The sequence below is a fragment of the Schistocerca serialis genome, chromosome 6, assembly GCF_023864345.2.
Source record: "Schistocerca serialis cubense isolate TAMUIC-IGC-003099 chromosome 6, iqSchSeri2.2, whole genome shotgun sequence".
NCBI lineage: Eukaryota > Metazoa > Arthropoda > Insecta > Orthoptera > Acrididae > Schistocerca > Schistocerca serialis.
Genome location: NC_064643.1, coordinates 209,539,691 through 209,559,941, shown reverse-complemented (window position 1 = coordinate 209,559,941; position 20,251 = coordinate 209,539,691). Strand labels below are relative to the sequence as shown.

The following is a 20,251-nucleotide window of genomic DNA, read 5'->3' as shown; positions in this document are numbered from 1 at the left end:
TCTCGTCGGGCACTGTGTTTAGACGAAACATGTATTCATGTATATTAGACTGTGAAAACATACTGGCTAAGTGGCAGTGTGCGAGGAGCATTTTGAAATACAAGTGCCAGTCTGCGTTGAATTGCTGTGCTATGCAGGCCTTTTGGCGTACAGAACGGTAGGGTGTGACAATGCTCCACTTGTAAGATTGCTGGAGCACGCTCTATTACTATCGCTCCTCCCTTCTTCTAGAGAGTAAACACGACGGCGTTCCCAGGATCGGAAGGCCTTCAGTTCACTTTGCTGGTAGTTTCTCTCCGACACAATGAGAAGCGGTAGCCGACGCCTCTACTAACTCGTATGCATGTCATGGGTGTACATTTTCACGCAAAGAATGCTCCCGTTTCCAAAGTTTACTGGCATTCTCAAACTCGTCAATAATCCTTCGACTGTCACAAACGCAGAAATGTTGACGACTGCGATCCCTGAGCGTGCATTCACTGCTTCTTCACTTTCTTATCGTTCTTGTGTGAGCGGACCACTTTCCGGACGATAAAGTACAGCGCAAGTAGTGGGAGAGATGCCGCTGCTACGACGAAGGCCGCGACATCTAGGAGCAGGTACTGGTACCAGGAGAGATCGAGCGCGGCGGAGCGGAGATGCGGGGCTCCCTTGTGACGTAGCACGTACTCCACCCAGTACACAGCCTCCTCCAGCGGCGGCCGAGGGCGGTCCCTGTACAGCGAAGACAGCTGCTTCGCCCGCTCGCTGTACCTGCGCAAAATGAAAGTACTTGGATTATTGTCTCTTCCTGAAACTTCCTGGCAGATTAAAACTGTGTGCTGGACCGAGACTCGAACTCGGGACCTTTGCCTTTCGCGGGCAAGTGCTCCACCAACTGAGCTTCCCAAGCACGACTCACCCCCAGTCCTCACAGCTTTAATACCGCCAGTACCTCGTCTCCCACCTTCCAAACTTCACAGAAGCTCTCCTGCGAACCTTGCAGAATTAGCACTCCTGGAGGAAAGGATATTGCGGAGACATGGCTTAGCCACAGCCTGGGGGATGTTTCTAGAATGAAATTTTCACTCAACAGCGGAGTGTGTACTGATATGAAACTTCCTGGCAGATTAAAACTGTGTGCCGGACCGACACTCGGTACCTTTGCAGGGAGTGGAAACTGAGCCTTAACATAGACAAATGTAATGTACTGCGAATACATAGAAAGAAGGATCCTTTATTGTATGAGTATATGATAGCGGAACAAACACAGGTAGCAGTTACTTCTGTAAAATATCTGGGAGTATACCTGCGGAACGATTTGAAGCTGAATGATCATATAAAATTAATTGTTGGTTAAGGCGGGTGCCAGGTTGAGATTCATTGGGAGAGTCCTTAGAAAATGTAGTCCATCAACAAAGGAGGTGGCTTACAAAACACTCGTTCGACCTATACTTGAGTATTGCTCATCAGTGTGGGATTCGTACCAGGTCGGGTTGACAGAGGAGGTAGAGAAGATCCAAAGAAGAGAGGCGTGTTTCATCACAGGGTTACTTGGTAAGCGTGATAGCGTTACGGAGATGATTAGCAAATTCAAGTGGCAGACTCTGCAAGAGAGGCGCTCTGCATCGCGGTGTAGCTTGCTGTCCAGGTTTCGAGAGGGTGCGTTTCTGGATGATGTATCGAATATATTGCTTCCCCCTACTTATACCTCCCGAGGAGATCACGAATGTAAAATTAGAGAGATTCGAGCGCGCACGGAGGCTTTCCGGCAGTCGTTCTTCCCGCGAACCATACGCGACTGGAACAGGAAAGGGAGGTTATGACAGTGGCACGTAAAGTGCCCTCCGCCACACACCGTTGGGTGGCTTGCGGAGTATAAATGTAGATGTAGATGCCTTTCGGGGGCAAGTGCTCTACCAACTGAGCTACCCAAGCACAACTCACGTGCCGTCCTCACAGGTTTAATTCCGCCAGAACCCTCCAGGAGTGCTAGTTCTGCAAGGTCAGCAGGAGAGCTTCTGTGAAGTTTAGAAGGTAGGAGACGGGGTACTGGCGGAAGTTGTGCTTGGGTAGCTCAGTTGGTAGAGCACTAACCCGCGAAAAGCAAAGGTCCCGAGTTCGAGTCTCGGTCCGGCACGCAGTTTTAATCTGCCAGGAAGTTTCATATCGGCGCACACTCCGCTGTAGAGTGAAAATTTCATTCTAAAAATTGTCTCTTCCTGTCAAAATGTCTGATATCCTTGTTTCGCTAATAGACCTACGATCTTTCTTCAGTGTGCTTCCTAACAGATATAAGCGTTTCCTGCCTTCAGTTTCTCACCATACGAGTCCATCCTCGATTCATATCTTGCTTTTTTCTTCCCTAAAGATAACCATGGCAGGGAAATGCTAAGGCTCAGTCAGTGTAGTGAAATGAAAAGATGACAAAGATTTTTGGTCTGACGAGTACATGGGAATGTCAACAGCAGCGAAAATGGTATCACGGGAGTAGGTTTCGTTACGAATACGAGGGTCACTCCAAAAGAATTGCACACTATTTTTGTGAAAATACGGTTTTCATTCTGCACGTGTGAAAGTTTTACAGTGTGTAGATACATCCTTCCCTCTTGTTTTCAAACTTAGTTCAACCTGTTCCCGTGAGTGGCGCCGTCACAGCATGTCTTCAAGATGGCTGCTACACTTGACGTTCGTCAGAAGCAACATGCTGTCATAGAATTCCTGTGCTATGAAAACGAGACAGTGGGAAACATCCACAAGAAGTAGAAAAAGGTGTATGGAGATGCTACTGTCGATCGCAGTACAGTTTAGTCGGTGGGAAAGCAGGTTACATGATGAAAGCGGGCACGGCAATATTGAGGATTGTCCTCGCAGCGGCAGGCCTCGTACTGCACACACTACAGACAATGTGCATAGAGTTAACGAACTGGTGACTGCTGACAGATCCATCACAGTGAACGAATTGTCACAGTACGTTGAGACAGGGGAAGGAAGTGTTTGCAGAATACTGAAAGTGTTGGCATTAAAAAGGTTTGTGCCAGGTGGGTTCCCAGGATGTTGATAGTGGCTCACAGAGAAACAAGAAAAACGGTATGCAGCGAACTTTTGGAACAGTACGAGAATGGTGGACATGAATTTCTTGGAAGAATTGTGACAGGTGATGAAACATGGCTCCATCATTTTTCACCAGAGACGAAGAGACAATCAATGGAGCGGCATCATGCAAATTCACCCAAGGAAAAAAATTCAAAACCACACCCTCAGCTGGAAAAGTTATGGCAATGGTGTTTATCGATTCCGAAAGACTCTTGCTTGTGGACATCATGCCAAGTGGAACCACCATGAATTCTGATGCATATGTGACGACACTGAAGAAACTTCAAGCTCGACTGAGTCGTGTTCTACCAAATCGGCAAAAGCAGGATGTTTTGCTGTTGGACGACAATGCACGGCCACATGTCAGTCAAAAAACCATGGAAGCGATCACAAAACTCGGATGGACAACACTGAAACAGCCGCCTTACCGTCCTGACCTGGCTCCATGTGACTATCACCTCTTTGGGAAATTGAAAGACTGTCTTCGTGGAAGATGGTTTGAAGATGATGACTCCCTTGTGCACGCTGCCAAACAGTGGCTCCAACAGGTTGGTCCAGAAATTTACCGTGCGGGTATACAGGCGCTGGTTCCAAGATGGCGTAAGGCACTTGAGAGGGATAGAAATTATGTGAAGAAATGAAAATATTGTTCCTAAAGGATGTATCTACACACTGAAAAACTTCCAAACATGTAGAATAACAGACGGATTTAAAAAAAATAGTGTGCATTTCTTTTGGAGTGACCCTCTTAGAACGGTAGGACTGGAGTTACTGTGAACAGTTCGATGATAGGGTTGTTCTCATCAAAATCGATAGCAATACTTCACGTAAACCTGCCGACGTCCCAAGCAAATGATGAAGAGAGAGAATAAGTATATGACGATATTGGACGCGTAATTCAACACTTGAAGGGAGATTAAAATCTTATAGTCATGGGGGATTAGAAGGTGGTTGGAGGAAAAAGTAGAAGAAATTGTTACGGGGGAATATGGACTTTGTGGTAGGAATTAGACAGGAGAAAGACTAATTGAGTTCTGCAATAAATTTCAGCTATTATGTGCGAATACTCTGTTCAAGAATCGTAAGAGGAGGGGATATTCTTGGAAAAAGCAGGGAGAAACGGGAAGATTTCAATTACATTACTTTATGGTCAGGCAGAGACTATGAAATCAGATATTGAATTGTAAGGAGTACCCCGAAGCCAATATAGTTGTCAGACCTCAATTTAGTAATGATTAAGAGTATGGTACAGTAGAAGTGGGATATCAGACTAATAAGGAGTGAAGAGACAAGCTGGAAGTACTCTGAGGTTATAGATACTGCGATAAAGAGTATCTCAGTGGGAAGTTCAGTTGAAGAGGAATTGACATCTCTAAAAAGGACAACCACAGAAGCTGGAAGAAAAAAACGTAGTTTCGAAGAAGATAACTGTGAAAAACCCAAAGAATTGCTTCACATGATCGACGAAAGAAGGAAGAACAAAAATGATCAGGGAAATTCAGGAATGCAGAACTATAAGTTAGTTAGGAATGAAATAAATAGGAAGTGCAGGGAAGCTAACACGAAATAACCGCGTGAAAAGTGTGAGGAAATCGAAAAAAGGAATGATTGGCTGAAGGAATGACTCAGCATACAGAAAAGTTAAAACAACCTTCGGTGAAATTAAAGGTAAGGGCAGTAACACTAAGAGTGCAATGGGAATTCCGCTGTTAAATGCAGAGAAGAGAGCCAATAAGTGCAAAGAGTACGATGAAGGCCTCTATGAGGGAGAGAACTTGTTTGATGTCGTGATAGAACAAGACACAGGGATCAACAGGGAAGAAATAGCGAATCCACTATAAGAATCAGAATTTAAGAGAGCTTCGAACGACTCAAGACCAAATAAGGCAGAAGGGATAGTAAAATTCCATAGGAATTTCTAAAACCATTGCTGAAAGTGGCGACGAAACGACCATTCCCGTTAGCGATATGCCATCAGACTCTCGGAAGAACCCCCCAGGGGCTCAGCATTCATTTGCTGAGTACGGGCTTGGCGACCCCGGGGTCCTGAGCTGGGGACTGGTCAGCGCCGTCAGTCTCCTGTCACCGAAACCCCTGACATGCTTCAGCGACCACCGCATGGCGCGGCGGTGGAATGTTGTGTGCTGCGGGGAATGGTAATCTTGGCTTGACCGCCTGGATTGCGAGGAAGGTAAACCTCTATAAAAACCCCTCAATCTTACGGTGTGCTGCGCGCCTATAAGATGCATGGCTGTTGGGGTGGAACAGTCGCAAGCGGGCAACCTCTGGGGCACCTGCCGCACCCCAGTTGTATAAGGCTTACTCAGGCACGCGGGGCTCTGTCTGAGCGGACCTTTAGTTCCCTAGTTGCTCGTGGGACCACAATGGACCCTTCGACCTCTACGTTTCCCCCTACCAGTGGATTGGGTGGGCCACTGGTAGGAAAACACACCCAATCGAAAAAGCGACTTCGTGTTGGGAGTCCTCCAGCGCTTGGTGTTACTAGAGATTTATCAGACTGTCGTAACAGAGCACATGCTGATATCCAGAATGTGTTTTTGATTGTCAAACGGAAGGATGGTAGCTTTGAGAGAGTTTCTCCCTTTTACATCCACAAGGGTCTTGAGGGAATTGCAGGAACACTGAAATCTGTGAAGCGTCTGTGCAATGGGACTCTGTTAGTTGAAACTTATAGTTCCCGTCAAGTCACTTCTCTTAGGAAAGCAACCTGTCTCGGAGAGTACGCTATCAAGACCGAGCTCCACTCCACTTTGAACTATAGTAAGGGTGTTGTGACATGTAGGGATATCCCCAAGGACGAGTTGAAATCTGAGTGGGCTGACGAAGGTATTGTCGACGTGCAGCATATTATGACACGAGTCGATGGGGACCAAGTCAAATCCGACTCGTTTATTCTCACGTTCAATTGCCCGAGACTCCCAGAGCATGTTAAAGCGGGTTTCTTACGTTTGCCAGTACGGCCATATTTCCCCAACCCAATGCGCTGTTTTAAATGTCAGCGCTTTGGGCATACTACGTTGGGGTGCAATGGGATAGCCACTTGTGGTAAATGTGGTCAGCCTGCCCATGAAGGAGCCGATTGTTCATCGCCTGTGAAGTGCGTGAATTTCTCTGGGAGTCACCCTGTCTGTAGCCGGGTCTGCCCCATCTATCTCGAGGAACGGAAGATACAGGAGATCAAAACATCTAAGCGCATCCCCTATGGTGAGGCCAAGAAGCTCTTTAAGGCCATGCAGCCTCCTGTGTTTACAACATCTTTCGCTTCCACTCTGCAGAAACCGGTACAGTTGGCCACTGTTGCTACACAAACGGAGGTTGCTAGTGTCAGCACTAATACCTGCGTTTGCCAGTGCACTTGTGCTGCTGCGGTTGTTTTGCAACCTGCAGCTCTCCCCACAACGTCGGACAAGGCCGTGGTTGCTGACATTGGGGTACTTCCTGCACCTCCCCATATGGCACCTTCTGCCCAGGCGAGTAAAGCTCCAACTGTTGACAAGGTTCTGCATTCTAAGCCCCCCAAGACGAAGACGCCGAAGGTGAAGGTTTTGCCACCTGAGGAGACTAGTCAGGGTCAGTCCGATGACGATGCCATCGTACTATCTGACATCTCCCTTGGGTCGCCATCGGAGCTGATGGACATTGATGTCAACTGGGGGCGATCTTCTCGCCCCAGGAATAAATCTCCAGCCAGTATGGGCTCTCCTCCAAAGCACAGGGGCAGGGTGAAAATTCAGCCACCCTGATCACTGGCTCCCATATTACAGTGGAACCTGAATGGCTTCAGGAAGCATGTGGCCGAATTACAACTCCTTATACGAGAGCGCCCCCTGTGCTTATGTCTCCAAGGGACACATTTCCGGGCCACTGATGCTCCTTCTTTACGGGGCTATACCGTGTATCGAAAAGATGATCTGATGGGGGAAAGGGCAAAGGGTGGTGTTGCGGTTTTTGTCCATGACATGCACCACTCATCTGAGCTCCCTCTCGTTACGGACTTGCAAGCAGTTGCAGTTGACCTTCTTGTGGGGCGGAGGCTCACAATTTGTTCCGTTTACTTACCGCCTCATGATGCAATAGACTCTGAGGCTCTCACAGACCTTATTACCCAACTCCCCCGCCCATTTCTCCTTCTGGGGGACTTCAATGCTCATAATGTCTTATGGGGCTCTGCGACTACTTGCCCCAGGGGTCACACTCTGGAAAGCCTCATGGCATCTGAAGAACTGTGCATCCTCAACTCTGGTGCTCCCACTCATTTCTGTACTGCTTCTGGGTCATCGTCAGCTATTGACCTTTCCTTTTGCTCTCCAGCACTCGCGGATTCTGCTCTGTGGGAGGTTGCCGCTGACCTCCATTCTAGTGACCACTTCCCCCTTTGGATTCGCCTCCTGGATGAGACTGTGGCATTATCAGTGCCGCCTAGGTGGCACCTCTGCAGAGCTGACTGGACACTTTTCAGCGATTTAGCTGTTTTGGAACACCGTGCCAGCGTCCACGAATGGGTCGACCATGTTACAGCCGTGATCTCCCATGCTGCTGAATTGTCGATCCCACGGTCCTCAAGTCATCCCAAGAGGCGCCCTGTCCCTTGGTGGACCACTGAGTGCCGCTCAGCCATCCGAGCCCGCCGTGCAGCTCTGCGCCGCTTCAAGTGCCGTCCCTCAGCTGACAATCTTGCGGCCTTTCGGGTGGCAAGGGCCAAGGCGCGGCGAGTGATTAAAGAGAGCAAACGACGGTCATGGCAATCGTTCCTGAACTCCATCTCCTGCTCCACTAGTTCTACAAAAGTATGGGAAGCCATCAGGAGGATTTCCGGGAAACGCAGCCAACTATCTGTCACGGCGTTGCTGCATCAGGGTTGTCTACTCACGGCGCCGAGAGACATTGCCCAGACACTGGCCATGTATTTTGCCGAATCTACTGCCACTATTAACTGTGATCCAGATTTCTGCCACTACCGCACTGCCATCGAGAGGGATCACTTGGACTTCCGGTCTTCAAATTCTGAACCCTACAACTGCCCCTTCACAATGTGGTAACTGGATTCGGCGCTGTCTGTGGCTCATGATACTGCGCCAGGTGATGATCAAATCCTGTACAGCATGCTGCAGCACTTGTTGCTGCCATCCAAGGAAGTACTCCTGAATTGTTTTAATATGATATGGTCATCCGGCACGTTCCCTGACTCGTGGAGGGAGGCAATTATGGTTCCCCTCCTCAAACCGGGAAAGGACCGAATGCATCCCAGTAGTTATCGGAGTATTGCTTTGACGAGCTGTGTCGGGAAGACATTGGAACGCATGGTCAACCGTCGCCTGGTTTGGCTGCTCGAGACCAGGCAGCTCCTTAGCCACTCTCAGTGTGGCTTTCGGAGATGTCGTTTAACTATAGACAACTTGACCGTGCTTGAGGAGGCCATCCAGCAGGCCTTCCTACGTAACCAGCATTGTCTAGGTGTATTCTTTGACATTAATAAGGCGTGTGACACTACTTGGCGCCGCCTTATCCTCAATCAACTCCATCAGTGGGGCTTTCGTGGCCATCTCCCCATCTTCATTCGGTCCTTTCCTTCCCGCCGCCTCTTTCGATATCGGGTTGGTAATGTGCTATCTGATTTGTACGTGCAGGAGAATGGTGTTCCTCAGGGAAGCGTTTTAAGTGTCACCCTCTTTGCCATCGCCATTAACAGTATCACGTTCACTATCCGGAGTCCTGCCCAGTGCTCCTTGTTTGTGGACGATTTTGCTGTTTTCTGTTCTTCCTCCAGTCTTGTCACTGCTAGTCGGCAGCTTACGATAAAGCGATTAGAGGTATGGACTGCGAAGACGGGTTTTACCTTTTCTGCAGACAAATGTGTGTGTGTTCATTTTAATCGTTCTCGACGTGCTTTTACCTCCCCTGAATTGCGTCTGAGGGACACCATTCTTCCTTTTAGAGACACTGTGAGGTTCCTGGGTCTCACTTTTGATTCCAAGTTGTCGTGGTTGCCGCACCTTAAAGACCTCAAGGTGCGGGCCCTGAAGGCACTGAATATTTTGAAGTGTCTGAGCCATCGGTCCTGGGGAGCAGATCGGGCGCGTCTGCTGCAGTTTTATAGGGCTGTCGTCCGGTCGCGTCTTGACTGTGGATGCACTGTGTACGGGTCAGCGAGGCCTTCGTATCTGAAGATTCTGGACGCAGTACACCATGAGGGTATCAGGCTGGCTACTGGTGCCTTCCGTACCAGTCCCATCCCCAGCCTGTGTGCTGAGGCAGGGGAACCGCCGCTCGCCATCCGGCGGAAACTCCTCATGGTGCGACGGGTGTGTCAATTCCTTGCCTGTCCTACCTCCCCTGCATACCCTACTGTTGCCCGACCGCCTATGGAACGTCTCTTTTCCAGTCGTCCAAGGGCAACGAGACCATTTGGGATTCGTGCCAAGCATTTGCTTGAGTCCCTTGGTGTGGAGCGTGTGGCACCCCAACTCCAGGGTTTTACCCGCCTGCCTCCCTGGTTGCTCCAGAGGCCCAGTGTCCTTTTAGACTTGTCAGAGTACCGGAGGAGCTGCACTCCTGCGTTTGTTTTTACCTCCTTATTTTACGATATTTTAAACCAGCATGTCGACCATGTACCAGTATTTACGGATGGCTGTAAACAGGGGGACTCTGTTGGTTGTGCTGTTGTTTTCCCTAATCGAGCCGTCAAGTTACGGCTTCCTGCAGCGTTTACCATCTTTGATGCCGAATTTTTTGCGATCTTGCGGGCATTGGAGCAGATGAGATGTGTTCCCAGTCTTAAGTTTCTCATCTGTTCTGACTCCCTGAGTGCCCTTCAGACCATGCAACACTTGTACCCAGCGGATACGGTCGTCCAGAACATCCATGATGCCCTACTCCACCTGCAACGGCAGGGGAAGGAGGTTTCTTTCTGCTGGGTGCCGGGGCACGTGGGTATTAGGGGAAACGAACTGGCGGATGTGGCTGCCAAAGATGCATGTTCCCTCCCTCACGTTGTTGAATGTGCCGTCCCCCTCCATGCTGTTACCTCCCTTTTGCGTTTTCGTGTTATGCGTCAATGGGAAGAGGAGTGGCTGGCAGTCGGTGAAAATAAGCTGCGTTTGGTCAAGGCCACCACGCGGCCATGGCGTACGTCCTACCAGTCATGCAGGCGGGATGAGGTTCTCCTCACTCGCCTCCGCATCGGGCACAGTCCCTTAACGCACGATTTTTTACTCCGGCGGGAGGACCCCCCAATCTGCAGTGCTTGTGGCGTCCAGATAACTGTCTGCCACATTTCACTTGACTGTCCTTTATTCTCTGACCAGAGGGCGGTGGTTTCCTTGCCACCGGATTTGCCCTCTATTTTGCAAGACGACGCAATGACTGCGGTTAAGGTATTACGGTTTTGTGTCCTGTCCAATTTGTTGCCTCGGATTTTAGGGAGAGGATTTTAATGTGCTGCTGGGTGACTGGCTCACCCAGGCTTTAGGTAAGAGGTCCGCCAGTCACGATTACCTACTTGTTTCACTTCGATTGCTGTTCTCTTTTCCTTGTGTTTCCTTTCCTTTTTTAGTGCGTTTCTTCTCCTCTTGTTTTGCCTCTATACGTGAGGATTTGTAACTGCGTCAGGTCTGTGTCTTTTAGCCGTTCTCCTTGTTCGCTGTCCGTCTTCGTCCCTTCACCGCATGTGTTCCTGTTTCTATGCGTTTGGGCGCTGATGACCACGCTGTTTAGCGCCCGAAAACCTCAAACCACACACACACACACACACCACTCGGAAGATCATCATCTACACAATTCCGATGATAGCAAGAGCCCACAAGATCGAGAATAATCGCACAATGAGCTTAACAGGTCGTGCATCCGATTTGCTGAGAAGAATAATATACAGAAGAATGGAAAAGAGAATTGAGGATCTGTTAGATGACGGCCAGCTACGCTTTAGGAAAGGTAAAGGCACCAGAGAATATGAATGCTCTTGCTGATTACAGACCAAGACTAAAGAAAAATCGAGACAGTTCCATAGGATTTGTCGGCCTGGAAAAAACGTTCGACAGTGTAAAACGGAACAAAATGTTCGAAATTCTGAGAAAAATAGGGTAAACTACAGGGAAGGACGGGTAATATACATGAACTATAAGAACGAAGAGGGAACAATAAGACTGAAAAACCAAGAACGAAGTGCTCGGTTTTAGATGGATTAAGACAGGGATGTAGTCTTTCGCCCCTACTGTTCAATGAATACATCGAAGAAGCAATGACGGAAATAAAAGATGGGTTTAAGAGTGGGATTAAAATGCAAAGTGAAACGATATCAATGACAAAATTTGCTGATGATATTTCATTCCTCACTGAAAGTGACGAAGAATTACCGGTTATGATGAAGGGGATGAGTAGTCTATTCAGTGCAGAATATGGATTGAGAGTAAATCGATGAAAGGATAAAGAAATGAGAAGCAGAGGAAATGAGAACACGGAGAAACTCAGGATCAGAATTGGAGATCACGAAGTGGACGAAATGAAGGAATTCTGGTACCTAGGCAGCAAAATAACTCGTGAAGGGCGGAGCAAGGAGGTCACAGAAAGCAGAACAGAACTGGCAAAGGAGGCTCTCCTGGACAAGAGAAGTCTGTTAGTATCAAACTTAGGAATTCATTGGAGGAATAAATTTCCGAGAATGTACGCTGGAGTACGGCATTGTATGGTAGTGAAACATGGGCTGTGGAAAAACCAGGAAAGAAGAGATGTGGTGCTGCAGAAGAATGTTGAAAATTAGGTGGAGTGATGAGGTAAGAAATGAGGAGGTTCTCCGGAGAATCGGCGACGAAACGAATACACACTGAAGCGACAAAGAAACTGGTATAGGCATGCGTATTCAAATACAGAGATACGTAAACAAGCAGAATATGGCGCTGCGGTCGGCAACGCCTATATAAGACAAGTGTCTGCTGCATTTGTTAGATCGATTACTTCTTCTACAAAGGCAAGATACCAAGATTTAAATGAGTCTGAACGTGGTGTTATAGTTGGCGCATAAGCGATGGGACACTGCATCTCCGAGGTAGGGACGAAGTAAGGATTTTCCCGTACGACCATGTACAGTGAATATGAATCCTGTAAAACAGGAAATCTCCGACATCGCTGTGGCCGGAAAAAGATCCTGCAAGAACGGGAAGAACGACAACTGAAGAGAATCGTTGAACGTGACAGAAGTGCAATCCTTTCGCAAATTGCTGCAGATTTCAATGCTGGGTCATCAACAAGTGTCAGCGCGCGAACTATTCAACGAAACATCATCGATATGGGCTTTCGGTGCCGAAATACGATACTCGTGTATCGTTGATGACTGTCCGACACAAAGCTGTTGATGACTGGAAACATGTTACGTGGTTGGACGAGTCTCGTTTCAAATCATATCGAGCAGATGGACGTGTACGGGTATGGAGACAACCTCATGAATCCATGGACCCTGCATGTCAGCAGGGGACTGTCCAAGCTGGTGGAGGCTCTGTAATGGTGTGAGGTGTATGCATTTGGAGTGATATGGAACCCCTGATACCTCTAGATACGACTGTGATCGGTGACACATACGTAACCATCGTGCAGTTTTGTCATATGATGACGTGGTTGGATATCGTGGCTGTTATTTGAAGACAAATGTTGATGCTGTTGAGACAGCAACCAGCCACAAATTTATTTTCAGTAACTTGAACAAATCTGAATTTGCAGCTCATATTTCTGAAGAAAACCTTTCAGTGAGAAACACTGAGAACAACTTAAAAGTTGTACATCTAGCAGAAAAAGGAGCCACTATGAATATATTAGAAGAAATTGAAAATGCACACACACCAAAACAGCACCCCAGACTATATCCTTAATGAACAAACCGAGTTAGCTAACACCCCTTTCCTGAAAAATTTCCAAAAATTATTTTCCACCCTCCAAAGCAAATAATATCCCTACGTCTATCTGCAGATCAAGCAGCAAATTTATATGTTACTACAGTTCTCATAATGTACTGCCTTACCTATATAGTGCTCAAAAAAAATTGAATCAACTTTGTAATTAATGTAACGTTATTCGCTCTAAAGCTCACAAAATCAATGTCTCTCTGTACTAGTGTAAAAGGCGTTTCAGTTGCATAAGTTAATGTATGATCGTTTTCCAAAGATGGGACATCTTCATGATGTTACGATATATTATACCATTTTGTCACTCATATGTTTGTAATCACTTTGTATTGTATCAGAACACGTGGTGTGCGCTAGAAATCTTTTCTGTGACAAATCTAAAGTGTTCAGCGAGAAAAATTTACGTGTGCCACGATAAGAATGCAGTGGGAATGTATTCATATCTTTTGGATGAATGTAATGTAAACAATTACTCCAAACCGACATTTCAGGTAAGTCACATCCAATGAAAATCTGTAACGTAACCATCCGTGTGGCGTGCTTATAATTATGTATTAATTATATTTTAGGACAATTAATCTGTAAAAAGACGTTGTAATGAAAGCATGAAAAGCGTCTGAAGATGAATCATAACGATTCCGAACCGGTAACGGTACTCTTTGAATAGAGGAACTGAAAATAAATTTGTGGCTGGTTGTTGTCTGACCACCATCAACGTAAGCATCGTGTCTGATCACCTGCACGCATTTATGTTCATTGTTCAGAAGAGATCTACATTTATGCACAGCCTTGCAGGATTCGTGGTAGATTTCCCTACAGCACTACTTCAAACATTATAGGCGAGTCCATGTCAAGTCGTGTAACGGCACTTCTGCTGGAGCCCTACGCGATATTAAGCAGGTGCACCAGTTTCTATGGCTCTTCATTGCTATGGAACACTGGCAAGAAGAAGCGACAGGATGGTAGGACATCTCTTAAGACATCACGAAATAACTTACATGGTACTAGAGGCAGCTGCAGAAGGTAAAAACTGAAGAGGAAAACAGAGTTTGGAATAGATCCAGCAAATAACTGAGGACGAAGGTGACAATTGCAATTCGGCGTTGAATCTCACTGACGAGTAGATTCGTCTTCAGTGAAGAGTCCCGCTCTGAACTGAGGCGCGATGACCGGCGAAGAGGTGTCTGCGATGCCTCTCATAGCGGTAGGATACCGACTTGACTGTCACCCGCCATACGACCCAACAACCATGCGTGATGATCTGGTGTGCACTTCTTTTCGTAACAGGACTACTTTGGTTGTCAGCTGCGGCACCATTACAGTACAGCGGTATGTTGGCGATACTCTTTACCCCGTTTTGTTGCCCTTTATGGCGAGGCAACCTGGGGTAACATTTCAGCAAGATAATGCCCGCCAGCAGACGGTGAGAGTTTCTACTGCTCGTCCTCGTGCTTGCCAAACTCTACCTTGGCCAGTAAGGTCACTGGATCTCTCCCGAAAATAAGAACTTTTGGAGCATTATGGGCAGAATCCCTCAGCCAGTTCGGGATTTTGACAATCTAATGCACCAACTGGAAAGAATTCAGAAAGATACCCCTGCTTGAATAATGAGTAGAGGTGGACCAACATGTTATGATTTGCAGAACTGTGTCAAAGCGCGTATTTTGCGGTAAAAACGGATAGTGAACTCGCGAGGAGTGTACACCGTCCTGGATCGCTTAGCATTCGCTGAAGTAACTGTATGTGTGCCGTCCGTGAGAATTACAATTCCGCGTGGCAAGTGGTGACTTCATTTCCACTTAATTTTGAACATTTATTGCAAACTTCCATTGCGTAATTTTAGTCAGGGCGAGAGACGTAGGAACGTACCGTAGAGGTCGCCTCTGAACTGCTAAATGTGCTGTTAGAATAGAAAGCCTTTTCTTTCAATTGAAAATAGTGAATTTCCAAGTGTTGCATGGGACAAACTTAATGCAATATAATTTTGAGTGGAACTTCATACTTTTATTTAAAATCAAAGTCCTGATCCGGCAAAGAAATAGGAGGATAGAAACTTTTCTTTCAGTGGGCTGGACCATAATGTGGCCGTGCAGACTGGAAACTAAGGTCAGTAAATTTCCCTTCACTTTCTGGCTGACCACAAAATTACACTACTGGCTACACCAAGAAGAAATGCAGATGATAAACGGGTATCCATCGGACAAATATATTATACTAGGACTGACATGCGATTACGTTTTCATGCAATTTCGGTGCATAGATCCTGAGATATCAGTACCCAGAACAACCACTCTGGCCGTAATAACGGCCTTGATACGCCTGGGTATTGAGTCAAACAGATCTTGGATGGCGTATACAGTTACAGCTGCCCATGCAGCTTCAACACGATACCACAGTTCATCAAGACTAGTGACTAGGGTATTGTGACGAGCCAGTTTTGTGGCCACCATTGACCAGACGCTTTCAATCGGTGAGAGATCTGGAGAATGTGCTGGCCAGAGCAGCAGTAGAACATTTTCTGTATCCAGAAAGGCCCATACAGGACCTGCAACATGCGGTCGTGCATTATCCTGATGAAACGTAGGGTTTCGCAGGGATCGAATGAAGGGTAGAGTCACGGGTCGTAACACATCTAAAATCTAACGTCCACTGTCCAAAGTGCTGTCAATGCGAACAAGAGGTGACCGAGACGTGTAACCAATGGCACCCCATACCATCACGCCGGGTGATAGGCCAGTATGGCGATGACGAATACACGCTTCCAATGTGCGTTCACCGCGATGTCGCCAAACACGGATGCGACCATCATGATGCTGTAAACAGAACCTGGATTCACCCGAAAAAATGACGTTTTGCCTTTCGTGCACCGAGGCTCGTCGTTGAGCACACCATCGCAGGCGCTCTTGTCTGTGATGCAGCGTCAAGGGTAACCGTAGCCATGGTCTCCGAGCTGATAGTCCATGCTGCTGCAAACGTCGTCGAACTATCCGTGCAGTTTTCTTGCAAACGTCCCCATCTGTTGACTCAGGGATATAGACGTGGCTGCGCGATCCGTTACAGCCATGCGGATAAGATGCCTGTCATCTCGACTGCTAGTGATACGAGGCCGTTGGGATCCAGCACGGCGTTCCGTATTACCCTTCTGAACCCACCGGTTCCATATTGTGCTAACAGGCATTGGATCTCGACCAACGTCAGGAGCAATGTCGCAATGCGATGAACCACAATCGCGATAGGCTACAATCCGACATTTATCAATGTCGGAAACGTGATGGTACGCATTTCTCCTCCTTACACGAGGCATCGCAACAACGTTTCACCAGGCAACGCCGGTCAACTGCTTTTTATGTATGAGAAATCTGTTGGAAACTTTCCTCATGTCAGCACGTTGTAGGTGTCGCCACCGGTGCCAGCCTTATGTGAATGCTCTGAAAAGCTAATCATGTGCATATCACAGCATCTTCTTCCTGTCGGTTAAATTTCGCGTCTGTAGCACGTCATCTTCGTGGTGTAGCAATTTTAATGGCCAGTAGTGTAGTTGCCAGGCTCGCGTGAGAAAAACGGCGAACAAACAAATTAAAGATTAACTTTTACCCTCCGCACCACAAGACGTGTAGGTACTCATCTCATGTTTCCCTCGCTCAACGCACGAATGGTATTGAACAGAGAATCAGTAATATTGGTAGCAAGAAACCACCTCCATGCACAGTACAGTGGCTTGTGAAGTACCCAAATTGTGCCTAATCCTGTATTCCTTACCTAAAGGATGACGCTAAGCTCCGTGACTTACCTGGTATCGTTGACCAGCGTATCGATGGCGCTCCGCAGCGCCTGGAACGTGAGGTCCTCGTAGCGGACGCGGACGCCGTTGCCCGCAGCGGCCACCCTCACCCCGTTCAGCTCTTGGTCGGAAAACAACGGAACGACGAGCAGCGGCACGCCCGCCATTATGCCCTCCTGCGTCCCCAGCAGTCCGCCGTGCGTTATAAACACGCGCACGTTCGGGTGATCTGTTAAGCCAGAAAATTCCATTTGGACAGTTCAGAAGGAGAGGTACACGGGAGCTGTTTAAAAAATACTACTCCAAGAGTAGATCTTTCACTTTGCAGCGGGATGGGCACTGCTTTGAAACTTCCAAGCAAAGTTAAAAAGTATTCGTATGCTGGATCGGGAGTCGAACCCGGAACTTTGCCCTTTTCGGGCAACGCTCCTACCGACTTAGCTCTCCAGACACGACTCGTGATCCGCTCTCACGGCTTTTCTGTCGCAATGTCTCCCTCCTACTTTCCACACTACACAGAAGCTCACCAGCATACCTTGCGGGACTATTACTTCTGGGAGAAATGATATTACAGAGAAACTGGTCAGCCGCAGCCTCAGAAATAATCTTTTATTCTGCAGATGAATGTGTGTCATATAGGAGCTTGCTGGCAGATTATAGCTCGTATGCAGAAAAGCTTCTGTAGAGTTCGGAAGGTAGTAGACAGGTAACGGCCAAAGTAAAGCTGCGAGAGCGGGTAGTGAGGCGGTCTTTTCTTTCCTTTTCAGTATACAGAATAATATCAGCTGCAGTAATTGCCTTAGAAAGGATATAACAATAACTTACAAATCCCAAGTAACGCTCCTCGAGCAATCGGGTGACAAATGAGGCTTCGACGATTTCTTTTTTTTAATGAGTGTAATGACCTCAAACTCTTTTGGCAGTGGAAAGACTGACAGCTCTGAAGCATGAATAGTTTGAATATCCACTCTGTTCACAATATTTGGCAACCTCTGTCTTCCAACTATTCTCACAACTATTCAAATTTGTGTCCGGGAAACTTTCTGAAGGCAGTGGAGAGATTGTGACAGGTACATACTGGACAGGCCATCCTGGCAATTGTGGGGGTTGAGTTTGCCCATAACATAAAGCAGTGGAAATGGGTATTGACGTAAAAGAGGACCACACAGAAAAAAAGAGCGCGTTTCTCACTTTAAAATCTCATACTGTCACTGGAAGGCAAGTATTTTTATTCAGCCCTCGCACGATAGCGTACAATTCTGTCAGCTAATGATACTACAGTTATGTTCCTGAAGATGAAAGAGACGACGTTATATCTTCTGGAATGACCGTTGAAATTACCTTTTAATGTAATAATTTATACCAACGCTACACTACATACACGATTCTTAACCCCCCTCAATACTTTCAAGATGTCTGTCTTCCTGATGCAACTGATTTTCTTTCTCTAAAGAGAGGAACTGATTTCCTTTCTCTAAAGAGAGGAATAGCACCGAGAAAGAATGGTTGTAGTTACTGCCCCTTTTCATTGGCACTGACTAACCACATAGCTCTGCCTCCCTCCCTCCCTCCCTCCCTCCATCCCTCCCACCCTCTCTCTCTTTCTTTCGATTTCTCTGTTTTACTTTCTCTCTCTCCCTTCCCCACTCTTTCTCTTTCTTCCATTGAATTTCTCTACCCTTCTTCGACACTTAGTTCCACTTTCTCTCTCCCTCTCTACACATCTCTGATTGTCTCTCGCATTCACCCACACATACACACATTCTCTCTCTCACTCTCAGGCACATATTCTCTTTCTCTCTTCCTCTCACGATTTCTTTCGTTTTTCCATCGTCTCTTTTCCCCACTCCCCTCTTCTCATTTTCTCTCACTAACCTGCTCGCACACCAGATGCTTCTCTCTCTAATTACCATCTCTCTCTCTCTCTCTCTCTCTCTCTCTCTCTCTCTCTCTCTCTCTCTCCTACTGCTCCATCTACTCCTCTCTCTGAAACAATATAGTGCAATGTTTCCCATAACACTAGGCATACACTTTGGGTGGTTGAGCTATGCTTACGTTTCTAGAGTTGGAAATAAATAGAATTTCACTCCATACACATTAATCATTTAAATCAATACGAAGCAAGCGAATTGTGTATAATAAACTATACATTGCGTTTCATTAATTTTGCAGCTCTGCATCGCAGAATCTTTTACTCCAGTATGATGAAAACACATCTTGATCACAGTTATATTTATAAGCAATTGCCGCAGTGAAACATCTTATGAAAACAAATTTTAGACAATGATGAGAGTGCTAAACAGAATCAGTACACAGAGCTCATTCAGAGACAGAAAAAGAGATTTTCTACGAGATATTCTACACAATTTGTTTCAGGAAATTACCAAAAAAAAGTTAGGATACTTGAAAGATAATTTTCTTGCTAAAGAACATGTAAACAAACCATCGTTTATGAGTTTTGAACATTGTATAGGAATAAATAACAACATTAACATACAAATAACACACTACTAAGGCTATATTCGAATGCACACTACTAGATATTAAAATTGCAACAGCCAGAAGGAGAGCATGTAAAGAAATTTTGCCAATTGAGCAGGTGGAAGAATACATGATTAAATTTTTAGGTAATTTAGGAGTAGGTCCTATACAGGGTTCGAAATTTAGTGCACATAGCTGCCACCTCTGAGAGAAACCTGATCAGTCATCGAGTCACACTGAGACTGGGTGAGATATGCGTCCGTTATTCCGTGATGCTTCAACTCTGCGCCAGACTTCATTAGCATAGTGGTAGGCGAGTGGTGGCATGCTAGCTCTAGGCAAACCACAACCAGATGGTTCCAGTAGCTTAGAGATGTGGAGAACATACTGGCCACGTATCGAGACTGGTCCGGAGAGCACGTTGAAGAGTCCTCGAAGATAGGAAACTGCTACCGGCTTTAACATATAAATACGTCAGTTACTCTCCTACTCTCCAAACAGAGGTGATCACATTGTGTACCCAGTGCCACTCCACACCATCATATCATATGCTGGGCTTGCGAGAAGATGATGGATGCAGTCACGTAGTGTTCTTTCTCCTCAGACACTCCCCACAGTGATAAATTTGTCATGAAGCTACACACCAAACCGGGCCTCGTCTCAAAAGGCAACGTGGTACTGCTCCCTTGTTGGGTGCACCAGTGATGGTATACCTCTCTCTGCTGCCACCTCGAAGGAAGCCACAACTGTAGTCTCCAAACTAACAGTCCGTGGTGCTTTGGATGTCATCGCACTGTCCGTGTGGGTACTTATTTTGCTGCAAACTAGCCCATTTACTGATTCAACGTAAGTGACATGTGCTGTATCCAGCAACTCCATCTCCCAGCAATACGGAAGTGACCGGCAGTTTGCCATAACCAGGCTGGATTATGTATCAACACACCGGTCGGATAAAACTCGGTGGTCTGTTATCAAGTTAGATTCCAATGGGGACCACGCATAG

General features: G+C 46.8%; 1 protein-coding gene across 1 annotated transcript in view; it reads right to left on the bottom strand.

The window, feature by feature from the left end:
• Positions 1-476: 476 nt before the first annotated feature.
• The window catches only part of LOC126484754 (UDP-glucosyltransferase 2-like), a 141,697-nt gene continuing 121,922 nt past the window's right edge, over positions 477-20,251 (bottom strand). The window contains exons 7-8 of the mRNA XM_050108349.1: positions 16,777-16,996; positions 477-753 (exon numbers count right to left, since the gene is read on the bottom strand). Of these exons, the coding sequence (XP_049964306.1) occupies positions 477-753; positions 16,777-16,996 (497 nt within the window). The remainder of the gene's footprint in view (positions 754-16,776; positions 16,997-20,251) is intronic.